Source organism: Trametes versicolor (assembly GCF_000271585.1).
Source record: "Trametes versicolor FP-101664 SS1 unplaced genomic scaffold TRAVEscaffold_3, whole genome shotgun sequence".
Taxonomy (NCBI): Eukaryota; Fungi; Basidiomycota; class Agaricomycetes; order Polyporales; family Polyporaceae; genus Trametes; species Trametes versicolor.
In genome coordinates this window covers 3,478,593-3,495,084 of record NW_007360323.1, presented here as the reverse complement: position 1 = coordinate 3,495,084, position 16,492 = coordinate 3,478,593, and the positions used below count along the sequence as shown (strand labels likewise).

Genomic DNA, 16,492 nt, shown 5'->3' with positions numbered 1-16,492 from the left:
CAAGTCCGAGAACGAAACCGTAACCGCCGAGACACCGCGAACGGTGCGAGCCGAAGCTGCCTTTTGGGGGGGAGAGGGCGCGAAGCCCCCATGTTCAAAAATAAGGGGAAGAAAGGAAGGGAGGAGTCGCGATGACGAGACGCCACCCCCCGCCGAAGCAGGAGGTATGCAATGGCGCCCCCAGACCTCGACCAGAAGCCTTGTGTACGTGGACCATAGCGTTCGCCCAGGAGTGAGGAGGCTAGCACTCACCCCCGAGTTCCCGGCCCCGACAGCGACTGGCGTCGACGGCCCGTCCTCCCAGGCTGCCCGCAGCGCAAAGGAGCGCCGCGGGTGCTGCCGGCCCTGGTCGCGCCCGTTCCCGCGTTGCGTAGTGTCAGCCGACTAGAGGTGTGTGCAGTCCGTCGCCGCCAGGGCGACGGGAGCCGCCTAGTGGCCGACCGCGGTCCGGTAGTAGGGCGCGAGGGACCTGCTGCGGCGCCGCATAGAGAAGCAAGTGGGTGCGGTGTGCGTGTAGTACTTGGTCGCCATGTCCTTGGGCACTGCGCGGGATGGTGCACGGGGTGCGGAGGAGAGAGTGTGGGGGGAAGAGGCGAGCGCGGGCAGGTTGATATACGGCTGGCGGTTTGGATCGGGACTAGTCCCGCCCGCCGAGAGGCTGACGGTTCGGATTGGAGCGTTGTTCGCGTCCTGTGTGGGTAAAGTGACCATGCGATAGCGGTTCGTTTATTATGGAGAATACATCTAGGACGAGTGGGAGGTTGGGACTCGGGAGACTGCCTCCACACCGGGCAACCCAAGTATGGGTCATGAGAGCATGAACTGTCCGTTCGAGTTCGGCACTCACGTCATAGTTTACGTTCATCATCCCATAGACGTCCTGAGCGCCGCTGAGCAACCAAGGGAGGATAAACGTAGCAGAAACCATGGATAGTCGAGAAAGAGCAGCGCGAAGGTTGATTCGAACGAACTGCCTGAACGGGAATGCGGAACCAACTCCGCGGCGATCGGCGGCAGCTTCGTCGTTCACTCGTTGTCCTCCCACCACCTGCAAAACAGAGCTGGCTTTCCCTGTCGTCTTCAACTAGTCGCGAGAGGTCTTCAGATGAAGCGGATCTCTGCAGTGATCAGCAACCTCGCGAAACTCACGTGTTTTATAGCCGCTCCGCCTCCACCACCGATATCAAGACAGTGAAGCCAATGCTGGTTAGATATTGGTTCCACGTCGGCCGGGAGAGACTGTTTCGTACGTTGCAGTTCCTCAGGGGGAGGAGCTGTGACAGGGAGCTTCGCGAAGCGTTTGAAATTGGCGGGATCCGCCCTCGGCGGGAAGCAGTGCACGCGGCGGGCCCTTCCCGCCCGCTCTTCGTGCGCTCGGTAGCCCCATCAAGACATTGTCCTAGTCCACGCTGAGCCTACTTATCTCCCGTATACCGCTATAACTTAAAACGAAACATCCCACGTTGCAACCGCCCCGCTGGGTCCATTCGCTTCTCGCCGCGTAACCTGCACCTTCGTCGCCATGCACCTCATCCCAACCGATATCGTCCTTGCCGTCGTCTCTGCGGGCCTTGTGAGTTTCATTCCAGTTTCAAGCCACCTCGTTTACTAACCTTGCTTGCAGGGAGCTCACCAAGTCTTTAAGCGCTTCGAGCCTGACAATTTAGCAGCCCAACTTGCCCTGCTCGCGCTCCCTCCGACCCTCTTCTCTGTTGCTCTCAATTCCCATGCCCCCCTCCTGGCGGCAATAACATACGCCTTCGGCATCTATCTATCTACCCTCGTGCTTTCCGTAGTCGTATACCGCCTCTCTCCTTTCCATCCGTTAGCCAGTTATCCCGGCCCCCTATACCTCAAGGTCTCTAAGCTCTCCCTGATATGGATCGCCAGCCGGGGCGCCCAGCACAAGTTCATCAAGCAACTTCATGAGAGATATGGAGACGTAGTCCGGACAGGTTTGCGTTTTCTCTTCGAATTGCAACATCGCCACCGTCTCCTCACTACTATGATTAACAGGGCCAAACGAGGTCTCTATTCGGGACGTGGACGCCCTCCCCTCTGTCAGTACCATCCCCAAGGATCCCCGTAAGTGCTTACCACCCTCGTGAAGCTTGTCACACTCATCGCGCGCGCCCAGGCTATGGGTTCAACTCCAAGATGGCGTTCAGCAACAGTCTTTCTCTCATCGCTGAACGCAACCCCATCGAGCATGCTCGCCGGCGCAAACCGTGGAACAGAGCGTTCAATGCCTCCGCGCTGAAGGGCTACGAAGAGATCGTCGCAAAACGCGCTAATGCGCTCGTCCAGGCACTCGCTGCTCAGAAGGGTGAGGTTGACCTTGGCAAGTGGTTTGCGTATTTCACGTGCGTGATTCACTCTTGTGCGGGATGCCGACGCTGAAAGCCTGTCCACAGGTTTGACTTTATGAGCGACATGGCGTGAGTCTTGCGCAGTCATGCTTCGTACTCCTATTTACGTGCAATCCTGCAGGTTCGGTGGCGGATCCGAGATGATTCGGGACGGCAGCTCAGGGAGCAAGTGGCATGTCCTCGAAGAAGGCATCGTGTGCGTACTGTGCTGTTCGGAGCGTTATTTCGTGCTCACAGATCTGCAGCTACTTCCATGCTTTTGGACAGCTCCCCTGGGCGATTCTGTACCTGCGTCGTATCCCTGCTATTGCGCGCACGACTCAGCGTCTGGTCGCCCAAGGCCGAGGCCTTGCCATTGAGCGCCTCAAGAACGGCTCGCTCAGCCGCGACCTGTTCTACTATCTCGTGAGTAGCCCCGCCGCACTGCCGCCGGTCTCTTGTAAGCCACGAGCACGATATCTTATGCATTGATCTATAGAACAACGAAGACGGGGCAGACGCGGTCACGCCACCCTTCCCGGAGACCGTCTCGAACGGCGTGCTCGCCATGATCGCGGGCGCAGACACGACCTCCATCGCGCTCTCCAACCTCTTCTACTTCGTCCTCGCCGACCGCGCCGTATACGAGCGCCTGCAAGCGGAGGTCGACCGCTATTTCCCCCCGGGAGAGGACCCGCTGGACACTAAGCATCACGCAAGCATGCCGTTCCTCAACGCCGTCATGTGAGCGTCCTCCGTTATGGGACCGAGTCGGCTCACACTCACCGCGTTTCGCCGGATAGCAACGAGACGCTCCGCCTCTACCCCGTCGTTGTCGACGGCAGCCAACGGCGCGTGGCCAAAGGGTCGGGCGGGCGCGCCGCAGGATCGTAGTACGTACGCTCCACGCGAACACGAGACCGAAGCACTGACGACATCCGCACACAGCTACCTCCCCGAGGGCACGACGACCTACGTGCACCTCTACTCCCTCCAGCGCGACCCGCGCTACTTCTCCGACCCCGACGCCTTCTACCCCGACCGCTGGCTCCGCGCCCCCGACGCGGACCCGGCCTTCGTGCACGACACGCGCGCGTACGCGCCCTTCTCGTTCGGGCCGAACAACTGCGTCGGGCGCGGGCTCGCGCTGCAGGAGATGCGCATGCTCGCGGTGCTGCTCGTGCGGCGCTTCGAGATGCGCTTTCCGGATGGATGGGATCATCGTAAGTATGAGGAGGGGCTGGAGGATTGGTTTGTGATCCAGAAGCCGGCGTTAAAGGTGGTGCTTACGCCGAGGGTGGCGTAAGCTCAGGAATTTGGAGTGCTACCGGTTCGGACCGGGCTTCTATGTCGCACCATTTTCCGTGTCGTGAGGCCACGCATTGTGTGGCGAGCTCGGTCACCTGGTCGTCTAGCCAGACAAATTTCCTCCCTCGCCCTCTCTGCCTGCATTGTATATTGTGTCGATGATATCGCCCTGATGTACTCCTTGGGTCTCATGCCAGACATTTCACGTTCAAGTCGCGTCGTCCACGCTCCTACTTAGTACGGGCTGCTACCTTGTTGAAGGCCGACTAACCGGTAAGCCCTATTCCCTCAGACTACGAGGTACATGTATATCAACAACATCTCCGGCAGGATCACCACCGGTCCTTGTGCTTCTCATGACTTCTTGACTCCGACAGAGCTCGCCCTACAGCGCCCACGAACTAAAGTTGTTATCGGGACGCCGCCGCCCGTCCGGCGGCAGCGGCGGATTTGCTTCCGAGTCGCACCCTGCCAGGACCATCATACATATATAGCGAGTCTTGCTTCGCTGCCGCTGACAGCTCCGAGAAAGCTGCACCTCACAACACACTAGAACATCTTATTAGCCAGTAAAGAGGGAGACTGTAAGTCCACGTCAAGACGCCGCCGCCCATAATGCTTCCATTAACGATATTTATGACAGTGATGTGGCTGCTTTCCACGGAAAAGCTCGAGCTTGTATATTTCAACAACCTACAGGAGGTGTTAGAAAAGCCGTCGCCGAAAGGGTATGCAGTATCTGCTCCTATCTGGATCAGCTCCGATTGCGAGAAGCTGAAGCACACTAACTGTCTCAGGGCCACGAGAAAAGGATACGCAATTCTGTCGCATGTCTGGGCTAGTGGCCATCTCTCCGCAGAGCAGACTTTCGAGGATGTTCAGAAGCTGATACTCAACATCAGGAATGACCTCAGGAACCAGGGGCCCTATATGGTAACAGGTGGTTGGATTGAGCGCTGGAGACTCCCCCCCAATATGCGGAGACGCCCTGTCTCCATCCGCGGCCATATGGAGCCTATGGAGGCGTTCCCACGGCTTCCCCGCGCGACTCACCAACGACGCCCTCCCCGCTCACAATTAAAATTATTGCGGCCGGCCTACGGAAGGCCAGATCTATGAGCTCGTACGTCGAAGCAAGCGCGAGATGAGGTTTGTCGCAGGGATGGAGAACGTGTCTCCATATGGAGGCCCCTGGAGCGCTGGAGTCGGGCGTCTCCGTCTGGAGGATTTGGCTTTTCCTGATGAAGGGAAAGACGTCTTACGAAGATGAAGGGAACGGGATACACGCCAAGGTTCGCGGATGTGCGCGCGTCGCGAAGCAGCTAGGATTCGGCTGGGTATGGAACGATACATGCTGCATAGACAAGCGGAACAATGCAGAACTCGAAGAGGCGATCAACTCCATGTATAGATGGTACGCAGAGGCGGCGATCTGTCTCGCCTACCTACACGACGTGCCGGATGGCTGCGCCGTCAAGACACAACCCTCGGCCTTTCGTGGCAGTAACTGGTTCAAGAGAGGGTGGTCGCTCCAGGAACTTCTTGCACCTCGTTGTCTCGTCTTCCTGTCCAACCAGTGGAAGTATCTTGGCACCAAGGCGGGGCTAGCCGACCTACTCCAGGAGATCACTGCCATCGACACTGACGTCTTGACGTTCCGTCTCCCTATCCAGAGAGTCAGTATCGCTCGTCGCATGTCGTGGGCATCGAATCGCAAGACTTCGAAGACTGAAGACGAGGCGTACTCCCTTCTCGGCATCTTCAACATCTCGATGGCCACAATCTATGGGGAGGGAAACTATGCGTTTCGGCGACTGCAGATGAAGATCATGAAGTGTACTGCCGATCACACACTCTTCGCCTGGGGAGATACGTGGTCACCCACTGTCCGCATTGAGTCTTCCACCCCCATTCAAACCCGTAGCGGACCCAATCTTGCCACATCTGCACCCAGAATTTCGCCACATCACCCGCATGACTTCCAACCGCCCTCTTTCGAGAAGAGCAAATCTCTATTTGCATCATCTCCAGCTCAGTTCCGGCATGCGTTGATGACGGTAACATCGATGGACGAGGTAGCCCAACAGGCACGCAAGTGTTTCCACATAGATTCGGACGGCATTCCTGATGACGCCGTGCGTACTCTACACCTGATACGCACGCGAGTGAACTCACAACCCCCCGCAGACTGTCTACGAACATCGTGTGACTAGTTTGGGAGTTCGCTGCAAATTCCTCATCGTCGTCGGACAGCCATTTTCGCTTGCGCTGCTTCTCTGCAAGAACGCCTCCGGTCTATGCGTCGCTCTCCCCCTATGGCCGTCTCAGAGTGGCTCCGACTCCCTTCCACTCTTCCGCGCGGGCTTCAGGTCGTCGGATTCCACCTACAAGCTCATCACCATCTGCGATTCTAATATACAAAAGCTCCGCTATCATGGCTGGATTCCCTGGACAGGGGGGAACACTAAGGGCGCATCTTCTTCCCGAGTCAGTCCGGGAAATGGGGGTCACCTTGAGCAGAACACGTCAAAGGCGTCAAACGGTACAGCTCTGATCAGGAGGGCATACATTACCGACATCCATCCCTCTTCTTTACCCGATATCCATCACGGCCTTCAACTCCAAGAACCGCACCTTCTATACATTCCTTCCTGGATCATCTCCTATCTAGACATGTACGGGCTGAAGCTGGATAGCGACCCCCCTATAGAGCCAGACAAGGCTATCGAGCCACCCTCTGCACTACGCATCGTCTCAAAGCACCAGCCCGCTCTGGACGCGATCGAATTTTCCATTACGTTCGGCCGCTGCGGGAGCTCGAGGAAGATGTTCGCGGCCGTCGCATTCCCTGCCGTCGCGGACCGGAGCTTTGCAAAGCCTGCTGCTCAGGGCGACAAACGTCGGCTGAATACAAGCTGGTCTTCGCCGTCCCCCGCGGCTCCCCATTTCCGAGGTCCGGGTTTGCGATCCCCACAAATCTGTCCCAAAACGAAAACACATGTTCACATCAGCTCCTGGAAGACTAGGTCGACCTACTACGTCTGTGAGAAGAAGGAAGTCCGTCTAAGCGTTACACCCTGGCCGGCTGCTGATTCCTACTGTCTGGATATCGGGCTGGAGGGCGAGTACTTTTCCTCCCTGCAGAAGCTCCAAGCTGGCCAGGCTCGAGGGCAGGCCCGGCCCCAGCCGACGGGCACTTCGCGGCAGATCTCACCAGCGTTGCCAAACTCATCTGTCACGATGCCCAACCCTGAGACGACTGCTCTGAAGGGCCAATCTCAAGATTCCCCATCGCGACGTCTTCCCAGGCATGACTCACTGACATCCCGCCGGCCCCGGGATGTACATATGGAAGCAAACCTGCAGGCGAAACTCGTGTCTGCTAGTGGCGTTACACCTATGGCTCCGCCAGCTCGTAATCTGAAGCCTCGCGTCCGGGCTACGACTGTCTCCGCTCCTTGGCAACCACCACTGCTGTACGACGACCGCGGGCCATCGATGGTCAGACCCGCAATGAGTCGGACATCTCAGGTAGTATTTACGATGATCTTTGTTGTGGATTGTGCTGACACATCAGCAAAACCGTTAAAGCTAGGCTCCCCACCCGTTTCAAGTTCCCAGCTGGGGCCAAGGACACCAAAACGGCAGGGCTGAGTGGAGGCCTCTTTGGGAGGGTGCCCTTCAAGTTAGCACCGCGCGAATTCTTACTGGCTGCTTCACGTCCTAGGTCTTTGACAATTTTGTCCGCTAACATGCTGTACACCCTCGTGAACCTGGTCTCGGCTTTCTACTAGTAGCTCATACATAACACGTGGCTATCTGAAATGTATCCTTTTTGTGAGGAGTTTCGATAGTTGAGGCTATGTAAGTCTATGTACTCGGTGTGTGGGAGCCTAGGTGGAAGCTCGAAACACAGCACCCCCGAAAAGAACTACCGCCACGGTGCTAGTCGAGAGACCTATGTGGCATACGAGTGCGCTGAGAAGGTGCCCTGCGTCCATTCTCCTTTGCAGGTGACACGAGCTTTCAGTTGTAAGGGGCGGCTAAAAAACCAGTATAATGATAACTAATGGACGCGCGGATAAATCAGATACGGGTGAGGGTAGGCTCGTAAACCAGCCCTACGTTCGGAGGCGGAAGATAATCGTTGTCGATATAATCAACACGCCACCAGAGGAATGAACAGAGGTCGTACCCAGGAGGCCGAGTAGGCTAGCACCCCGCGTCCCGGGCAGCCCTACCCTGGTGAGTGGCCGGTCCATCGTCGGCAAGGGGCTAGCACTCCCCGCCTAAGGCTTCGCAACATCACAGCGACTGGAGTCCACGGTCCGTCCTCTGAAGGTACCCGCAGCGCAGCGCGCCGCAGGTGACCGCCCATTTTAGCCGAGTGTAGAAGGGAGTGTGTCGGTCGAGGGAGCCATGTTGAGGGGCCTGTCCGGGTGGTGCGGAGGAAGACAAGTGGGTGATGACTTCGGGCGAGGCTAGGAAGATATATGGCAGAAAGTTACGATCAAGCCTGAGCACGCCTCCGGGAGGCTGACTTTTCCGCTCGAGATGTGCTTAGGCTGAGCGCGAGCAGTGCTGTGTCGTGGATATAATCCATGTTCCAGCGCAAGCTTCTTGGACCATGTCAGAAGTCCCGAGGGGAGCGGTGAAGAAGATGAATTAAAGGCGTAGAGACGCGGCTGTAGGCCGTGCACTTATATACTACTTACAAACGAATTTTCTAGTACTACCTAAGTAATCGCTTAGTCATCGTGTCCTAATCGAGAAACCATACGAACTTTCCAGCGCTAAATCGCGCATTCCAACACTCCCCCTCGATTTAGCCAGCGTAACCCTAGCTGGGCGTTATCCCAATAAATCCGAATTTCCCCACAGTGCCCATCTCTCGCTTGTACGCCGTAGGAGCCTACGTGCTCGCGGTGCGCGGGCGTCCCTGCCCCAATGCACCGGGTCCCTACCACTACGACGGAGCCTACCCGCTCACAAGAGGACGCACCGTATACCTTCCCGTTATGGTAACGGGCGCCTACCAGATCGTGCCGGAGAGAACGAGCTCGGGCTCGGAATCGGAGTCGGTGGCGAGGTTCGCGACAGCGGGCCGGTTAGGGCAGTCACGCGCGATGTGGCCGGGCTTGTTGCAGGCGTAGCAACTGCCGGGCGCATTGCGGAATTTCGGGTCGTTCTGGCGCGAGCGGCGCGGCTGGCGCGAGACGAGCGCGGTGTCGTCGGGATCGACCGAATCGGGCGACGAGTCGGGGGCGCGGCGCGCTTCTTCATCGACGAGGGCGCCGATGACGTCGAGAAGCTTGAGGGTACCGGGCGCGGCCGAGAGGGTGCTCGCGATCGAGGCCCAGGACGAGTGCAGGTTGTAGATGAGAACGTCGATGACGTCATCGTCGCAGAGGGAGACGCCGATGGCCTTGAGACGGTTCGCGAGGTCGGTAACACGGTTGGTGTACTCGCGGATGGGGGCGCGCGGGTCGTGCGCGGTGGTATAGAACTCGCGCTTGAGGGCGATGCGGTTCGCGCGGGAGTTCTTCTCGTAGACACCCCGGAGGGCAGACCAGGCTTCCGGACCGTTCTTCGCGTCGCGAATGTAGTGGTATTGGTCCGGATTGACGGTAAGGCCTATTATGGTAAGCGCCTGTTCCGCGGACTTGTCCCATTGGTCGCTTTTCTCGCGAGTGGTCGGACGCTCCTCGGTGCCGTTGGCGACGGACAGACAACCGGCGCGGCGCATAACCATCTGGACGGCGAATTTCCAGTCCTGATAGTTGTCGGCCGAGAGCTTCGGGACGGACGAGAGAAGGGAGTTGATGTTTTCGGCGGCCATGGCGGGGAGATAAGATAAGAGAGCGAATAGATCGGGTAAGCGAAGACAGATTAGGAAGGCGAGGGCGAAAGTCGGCGACTAGGGTCTGAGCGCAGGGCTCATAACCTGTCAGAAGTCCCGAGGGGAGCGGTGAAGAAGATGAATTAAAGGCGTAGAGACGCGGCTGTAGGCCGTGCACTTATATACTACTTACAAACGAATTTTCTAGTACTACCTAAGTAATCGCTTAGTCATCGTGTCCTAATCGAGAAACCATACGAACTTTCCAGCGCTAAATCGCGCATTCCAACAGACCAGTTTCTTTGAATTGGATGTAGCCGTAAAAAGATGAAGAGGCCGAGTATGCGACTTGCTCGAACAGCAGTGGTTTATACCTGTAGACGAACACGCTTAGTCAGTTTTCCGGTTGAGATTCGAGAACGGACTGACCTGTGTTAATTTCCTTAGTCGATCTTGACTTACCTACTCTGCGACCCATGTTTCAGCGAAACACGGCACCAAAGGAAGCACAGATGATATAGAGTACCACGTCGCGTTACATCTGTCCCTTCCGCATTAAGTTCCTACGCACCCTCCTGCGCTCCCCACCAGCGCCCTCACCCTTTCCCCAGCGGAGGAACGGCACCCGTCCTCGCTCGTAACCCGCGATCTCGCACGCACCGTCGAGCGTGCGGAAGTCGAGCATGCCCCACACGGGCAGCTGCAGCTCGCCCATCACGAGTACACGTGCCGCGGCGAGGTGGTGCGCGGGCACAGGCGTGAGCAGTTGTAGGCGTGTGTGAGAGAAGGGGGTGAGTGCGCGGACAAGCGCGAGGCCGAGGCAGCGGGAGGTGCTGGGGAGAGGTGGGGCGGCGCCCTGGGTGTAGGGGAGGAGTGGGGCGATGGGCTCGGTGGGAGCTTCGACCTCGCGAGTTCCAGGCTCGCAGGAGACGAGCGCGACGATTGCGCAGTTGAGCGCTTTGGGGGCTTCGGAGGGGATGACGTCTTCGGAGCCGGCGCCGGTGAGGATCAGCTCGTCGAAGGCGGTCTGCCAGTCCACTTCGTATGGCGGCTGGGCGCAGAGCGGGAGCGTGGTGTTCCATGCTGTGGCGGCGGGAGACGCGTAGGGAGACGCGGGGCGCTCTTGTGGGAAGACGGCGTGGAAGTAGGAGAGGATGGCGAGGTTGCGGTGGTCTGCTGCGGTGTAGTGAGCGAGGACGCTATCTGAAGAGACGTTCTCTACGTGGTAGTAGTGAGGACCAGGTGCGTGAGCTGAAGATGGCACAGCGCCGCCGCCGCCGCCATAGGCCAGATCATCTTCAGCGGATGGAGACGTGAAGGCGAAAATGTTGGACGGCTCGATGATGTCCTCGACTTTACGCGCGAGGTCCGCACCCAGGCCTTTTGTCCAACCCATGGTGTTCACAACAAGCGGGATCGAAGAATATATGCGGCCGTCTTCGTCGTCGGGGCTGTATTCGTCGAGCACTACATTCCGTACGTCGATCTCATACTGCTGCATGAGCGCTTGGATTGAGTCGAGGTAGTGCGAGGGAGACGTCCGCGGTGATGTCGCACCAATATAGTGGGATGCGAAAGGGATGCTGGGGTGGGTGAACGGTGGACCTGCGTTGGAAAATGTGAGTCACGAAAACTGCCATTGCAAGATCCTCTAGGCTTACCGAAAACAGGCTGCTCGAGCACGTTGAGACTGACCTGGCCACCTGGTGCGAACTCCGACTGGCCAAGGTCGCACTCAAGATATGCCACGCGGCGGTACCTTGTGTATATTGGTACAATGCAGTGGTGGACATGTGTGTGGCTGCTCACTTTGAAAGTAACTTGTTGAGTAAAAGCCTCGCGAGAGTGCTCTTCCCGACATTCTTTGGGCCTTTGACCAGGTACACTTGTCGTTGGGCTGCAGAGTCCTCACCTTCAGAAGGTAGCACTACGTCGGTAGCAGCAGCCCATGTTGGAGGAATGAGGAGCGGGAGAGTGTCAGGCGTCTGGGAGGGCAGCTGCACGCGCGGAATGGCTTAGACAGTGAGGGGGAATATTTATTCGAAAAACGTACGAAGTACACATTTTCGAGGCCCAAGTCGAACCGCAACTGGTTACGATGCCAGCGCGAAGGTGCAAAGAACCCGTCGAACGTCCTGCAGATTCGGCCCAGTCCCTCGATGCCTGTGTGCAGCTCTTGCAGTACGACCACGGTGTCTGCCCCAGATGCTGCAGCAGAGACGGATGCTGGTAGGTCTGATGTGGCAGGAATGTTGGACTCGGAAGAGCGCTGTGGGAGACATTGGATGATGGGTAGGGGAGACGAGCGGGGTGCAAAGACAGGGTGTGCGGTCGACGACGGCGCGAGCGGGACGCCGGCGAGCGAAACAGTTCCCCGCAAAACAGTGAGGGTGTATGCCCCGAGAAGGGCGACGGTTTCCGAGGCATTCAGTAGCAGGACAGTGCGTTTCCGAGAGGAGAGGTCGGTCGCCGGTAGTCGAAAGACATTTTGGTCGAGTACGGGCTGGAACGTCGATAGCACCTTCGGAGCATCTTGTGCGAGCGTGCTTCGAGCAGGAGTTTGGATGTCTAGGATTACCTGCTCGTCTGCCTCCTCTCCGTCCTCGTCTGAGGAGTCGGCCAAGGGCACGCTCGGAGACCACGCCCGCTTCCCGCCAGACGCGCGCATTGCACGCGGGACGTCCTCGCTGTCAGAGGCAGCGCTGGACGACGTGGCAGACGACTCGCCGTCGCTCTCGTCGACGACGATGACATCGTCCTGCGCGCTGAACGCGTCCTGCGCGAAATACCGCCCCTTCGCGGCGGGAGCGGGTTTGCGCTCCTGGGTTTTCTTCCGTTTAGGAGGGTTTCCTGCGGGCGCGCTCGGTTTGCGCTTTGAAGGAGGCTTTTGTGAAGCTGAGGAGGGCTTCGCGGGGGTAGCCTTTTGGGACTTCGGCTTAGAAGGCGCACTGGCAGGCGTAGCAGGCGAGACGGGTGCCTCTGCGGGTGCCTGTCCTTGAGTCTGGGCGAGGCGCGCTTTACGCGCTGCAACTGCGCTCAGCATTTGTGTTCCGGGATGTTCAGCACAAGAGTACCGGAGAGGGAGTAGAGGGAAGCTGGCACGGAAGTCGGAGTTGGGAGGAAGAGAAGAGGAAATGCGAGGAAATCGGAGATCGCGTGGACGCGCGCGCGAATTTTCCGATGTCGATCATCGACTGCTCAAACTCTGTACACTACTACTACACTCCATGTCTGCCTCTACCACTACCACCGCACCAGCACCACCCGCACCCGCACCGCGCCTCGTCCTCTTCGCGCGCGGCGTCATCGCCCGGCTCGCCTTCTGGCCCGCACTCCGCATCGCAGTCGAGCACGGCTGGGGCGGACCTGAGTCCGCCCAGAAGCGCACCTGGCTCGCGTCCGAGATTGTAGACGACTTCGAGCGCGAGGACCCCGCCCCGGACGCGTTTTTCGTCGAGGACCGCCTCCTGCAGGCCATGGCGGACGAGTTCGACACCGTGCTCGAGGACGGCAGCCCGGAGGCGGTTGCGCGCGACGTCGTGAGGCTGTGGGAGGAGGTCGGGAGGGGCGAGGAGGGGCTGTTGAGGGAGTTTGAGGAGAGAGCGGAGAGGGTGCAGGGGAAGAAGGTGCAGGTGCAGGAGGCAGCGGGGGATAATAGCGATTGGGAGGACGAGAGCGGGAGCGAAGTTGAGAGCGGGGACGAGGGAGGGGAGGGCGAGGCTCCGCGGTTGCTCGACCAGCGGCCACAGAAGGATGAGCCTGAGGTGGACGAAGACGGGTTTACGACGGTCAAGGGCAAGAGCAAAAGCCATAGATGACGCTGTACATGTACGCTCTCAGATGATGTATCACACTGTATTTCATTCGCACTCGCTAGCATCTCGAATCCAAAAGGTGATGAATCGCATTAGATTCTAGGGGTACAACAACGCTTTTGCACGATGTCCTGTAGCAGCTCGCGCAGAGCGTGGAGGGGTAGGGTACGTCTACGACTGAGACACGAACTTCTTCCCCTTCTCGATGTTCTTCTTGAGCTCGGGCAGGCACGCCTCCAACAGCTTCTGCTCCTCGGCCGTCAGCTCGCCGAGAGGGTAAATCTTCTGGACACCGTTGGGCTGTGATGAACGCATCGTAAGCAAGAGGTACATGCCGGCGAGAGCCGGATAGACTTACGCCGAGCTCGACCTGGGACGAGAAGAAGTCGATGCCCTGGTCAGCGAAGAGCGGGCTCTTGACGAACGTGGGGACGACGACACCCTTCTCGCCGTTGATCGCGCGGAGGAGGTCGCCGGTGAAGCGCGCACCCGCGTACGCCATCGAGAGGGTGGCAGAGCCGGCACCGTCCTTGGCCTTCACCACCTCGTCACCACCGAACTGGATGCGGTGCACGAGCTTCTCGTACGCCTCGCCGGTGACACCCTTGCCCTGGGGGACCTGGGAGAGCAGGGGCACGATGGTCGCGCCAGAGTGGCCGCCGACAACGGTGACTTTCACGTCCTTGGGGTTCGCGCCAGCGACACCAGCGAGGAAGCGCTGGGCACGGACGACATCGAGGGTGGTGACACCGAAGATGTGCGCGGGGTCGTACACACCGGCCTTCTCGAAGACGGCGGAGACGATGGGGACGGTGGAGTTGACGGGGTTGGAGATGACGAGGACCTTGGCCTTCGGGGCGACACGGGCGATGGCAGCCGCGAGGTCGCGGACGATGGACGCGTTCGTGTTGAAGAGGTCGTCACGGGTCATCTGGACGGGAGCGCACGGGGTTAGAACGGGACGGGCGGAACGGAGACGGGAGAGAAGCAGCTTACGCCGGGCTGTTGGGGAGCGCGAAAGGCTATCAGTGAGGTGTCAGTGGGCGAAGTGGGCAGCGCACGAACCTTGCGGGGAACGCCAGCGGGGATGACGACGACGTCAGTGCCCTCGAGAGCCTGGTCGAGCTGGTCGGCGGGGTAGCCGGTGACCTAGCGCAAATGGTGTGATGAGGAGACGCGTGAGAGACGCGTGCGCGGGCAGGACACGCACCTCGCTGTGGGTGTCGATGTGGCTGACGTCGGCAGCGACACCAGGGGCACCGCGGATGTCGTAGAGACTGAGCTCGGTGACGTGCGGGTTGAGCTTGAGGAGGAGGGACAAGGGCTGGCCAATGCCTCCGCCAGCGCCGAGGACGGTGACCTTGGACTGGCGCGCGACCGAGGAGGAGAACTGGCGGGCGTTCGCCTTGAGTGCGCGGGCTGCGGTGCGAGAGAACATGGCGAGCGACGAGGAGGGAGGAGGATGTGGTGTGGAAGGGTGAAAAGATGGGGGAGAGAGGGAAAGAGCCGACGTGCGCGCGTTTTGTGGGGGCGGCCGGTCGGAGCGAGTCGGGAACACGCGAGCAGCGCAGACGCGACGAGGCCGACCTCTTCCCCACACTCCGAACTCGTCCACGCCCATTCGTGGTCTATGTCGGTGCATTCGGAATACACCCCTTCCTAGTCGCAATGGCGACCGACTTCTGGGCCAGCTCGCACTAGTACGTGCGCCCGCCCACGCCCACACCCGCACTCGCTCACCGCCAGGCAGCAAGCGGTGGATCGTCGACAGGGCCACCCTCCGCCAGGCCCGGTCGGACGACATTCAGTATGTCGACAATCCTGAGCACCTCGCCTTTCTCAACATCTTTTTCGCAAACCGTGCGTAGGCTTGAGACAAGTCGCCACACACGCTCATTGCCACCCGTGCAGTCATCGCAAAGCTCGGAAAGAAACTGACTCTGAGGCAGAGGGTGATCGCCACTGCGACCGTGTTCTTCCGCAGGTTTTACCTACGGAACTCGTACTGCGAGACCGACCCCTTCATTGTCGCTGCCGCCTGCTGCTACGTCGCCGCAAAGGCCGAAGAGTCTCCCGTGCACATCAAGACCGTCGTTTCCGACGCCCGTGCCGTCTTCGGTGCTCGCGTTTGTATCATTTACTGTGAACATGCTAATTCATACGGCCGCGCAGGTGAGGAATATGGCATCAAGACATTTCCCTCGGACAACTCCAAGCTCGCAGAGATGGAGTTCTACCTCGTCGACGAGCTCGACTGCGACCTCATCGTCTTCCACCCCTACCGCACCCTCATGACCCTCTGCGGCAAGCGCGCCTGCCCCGCATCCGAGGCCGAGGCCGGCGAAGCCGACGACGCCGCAGGCGACGGCCGAATGCCCCTCGGCGACGTCGCCGTCCAGACCGCATGGTGCGCGCACCCGCCCGTCCACTCACATACCTGTAGTTTGCTGACCACTCTGGTTAGGTTCATCATCAACGACACGTACCGCTCCGAGCTCTGCCTGCTCTACCCGCCGCACCTCATCGCCATCACCGCCATCTACCTCACCCTCGTCTTCAACCCCGCCACGCGCGCGACCATCCAAGCCGCGTCCGCAGCGCCCTCCTCCGCGAGCTCGACCAGCGGCTCGTCCTCGCAGCACGACGCCTCGCGCCGCTCCTCGCGCTCCGCGTCGAGCAGCAGCAAGCGCCAGCACGCGTCCGCGCCCGCGCAGCCGCCCGACCTCATCGGTTGGATGGCGGGCCTGAACGTGAGCATGCCGCTCGTCGCGACGCTCGCGCAGGAGATCATCGCGCTCTATGCGCTCTGGGACCGGTATGATGAGGACGCGGCGCAGCGCCATGCGCATTTGCTCCGGGGGGCGCGGGGGTCGGGCGCGGGGGCGAAGGGCCGCAGTGCGAGCGTGCTGAGTGGGAGTGCGGGCACGGGGAGTGGGGCGCATACCCCGGATGGGAACGGGGGCGGGAGCGCGGGCGTAAGGGACGAGAGTGAAGTTGTGACGCCAATGTTTCTCGTGCAGCTGCTGGTGCGCATGCGGGAGGCACGTATGGCGGACCTTGCGCATCCGCCGAATGGGCGACCGGTCGCGGTGAACAAACGGCTCGAGCGCACGCAGGCGGCGGGATGAGAGTTGAAGGGAGCGTTATGTGCAATATATTCACGCGCGATGCACCGGCATCGT

The 16,492-nt window shown here is 59.6% G+C and overlaps 6 protein-coding genes across 6 annotated transcripts; 4 read left to right on the top strand and 2 right to left on the bottom strand.

The window, feature by feature from the left end:
* Window positions 1-1,522: 1,522 nt before the first annotated feature.
* TRAVEDRAFT_45128 (high nitrogen upregulated cytochrome P450 monooxygenase 2) lies at window positions 1,523-3,654 on the top strand (the record flags this gene model as incomplete). The annotated part of the gene is made up of 10 exons (XM_008036931.1): window positions 1,523-1,573; window positions 1,625-1,955; window positions 2,017-2,085; window positions 2,138-2,363; window positions 2,415-2,438; window positions 2,491-2,565; window positions 2,615-2,774; window positions 2,848-3,092; window positions 3,152-3,241; window positions 3,297-3,654. The coding sequence occupies 10 exons, from the start codon at window positions 1,523-1,525 to the stop codon at window positions 3,652-3,654; spliced, it is 1,629 nt and encodes a 542-aa protein (XP_008035122.1).
* A 1,291-nt stretch (window positions 3,655-4,945) lies between these two features.
* TRAVEDRAFT_86535 (HET-domain-containing protein) lies at window positions 4,946-5,521 on the top strand (the record flags this gene model as incomplete). The annotated part of the gene is made up of 1 exon (XM_008037735.1): window positions 4,946-5,521. A coding segment is annotated over one exon (576 nt), but the record flags the coding sequence as incomplete, so codon positions are not given.
* An 808-nt stretch (window positions 5,522-6,329) lies between these two features.
* Window positions 6,330-7,450, top strand: TRAVEDRAFT_18731 (uncharacterized protein; the record flags this gene model as incomplete). The annotated part of the gene is made up of 2 exons (XM_008036560.1): window positions 6,330-7,157; window positions 7,271-7,450. The coding sequence occupies 2 exons, from the start codon at window positions 6,330-6,332 to the stop codon at window positions 7,448-7,450; spliced, it is 1,008 nt and encodes a 335-aa protein (XP_008034751.1).
* A 2,580-nt stretch (window positions 7,451-10,030) lies between these two features.
* TRAVEDRAFT_70425 (uncharacterized protein) lies at window positions 10,031-12,538 on the bottom strand (the record flags this gene model as incomplete). Its single annotated transcript, XM_008037734.1, has 4 exons — window positions 10,031-11,100; window positions 11,157-11,254; window positions 11,305-11,492; window positions 11,549-12,538. The coding sequence occupies 4 exons, from the start codon at window positions 12,536-12,538 to the stop codon at window positions 10,031-10,033; spliced, it is 2,346 nt and encodes a 781-aa protein (XP_008035925.1).
* A 228-nt stretch (window positions 12,539-12,766) lies between these two features.
* Window positions 12,767-14,802, bottom strand: TRAVEDRAFT_144781 (malate dehydrogenase). The gene is made up of 5 exons (XM_008037733.1): window positions 14,521-14,802; window positions 14,376-14,459; window positions 14,307-14,312; window positions 13,669-14,241; window positions 12,767-13,610 (listed from the first exon to the last, which is right to left on the bottom strand). The coding sequence occupies exons 1-5, from the start codon at window positions 14,746-14,748 to the stop codon at window positions 13,482-13,484; spliced, it is 1,020 nt and encodes a 339-aa protein (XP_008035924.1). The 5' UTR covers window positions 14,749-14,802; the 3' UTR covers window positions 12,767-13,481.
* Window positions 14,803-14,978: 176 nt separating this feature from the next.
* TRAVEDRAFT_35647 (cyclin-like protein) lies at window positions 14,979-16,438 on the top strand (the record flags this gene model as incomplete). Its single annotated transcript, XM_008036759.1, has 5 exons — window positions 14,979-15,010; window positions 15,061-15,170; window positions 15,222-15,428; window positions 15,483-15,717; window positions 15,775-16,438. 5 exons carry the CDS (start codon window positions 14,979-14,981, stop codon window positions 16,436-16,438), a joined length of 1,248 nt encoding a protein of 415 aa, XP_008034950.1.
* Window positions 16,439-16,492: the final 54 nt, after the last annotated feature.

Coding starts and splice junctions, on each gene's coding strand:
- TRAVEDRAFT_144781 (XM_008037733.1), bottom strand. CDS start 14,748: ATGTTCTCTCGCACCGCAGCCCGCGCACTCAAGGCGAACGCCCGCCAG. Junction 14,460..14,520: donor ACATCGACACCCACAGCGAG/GTGCGTGTCCTG, acceptor CATTTGCGCTAG/GTCACCGGCTACCCCGCCGA. Junction 13,611..13,668: donor CGTCCCAGGTCGAGCTCGGC/GTAAGTCTATCC, acceptor CGTTCATCACAG/CCCAACGGTGTCCAGAAGAT.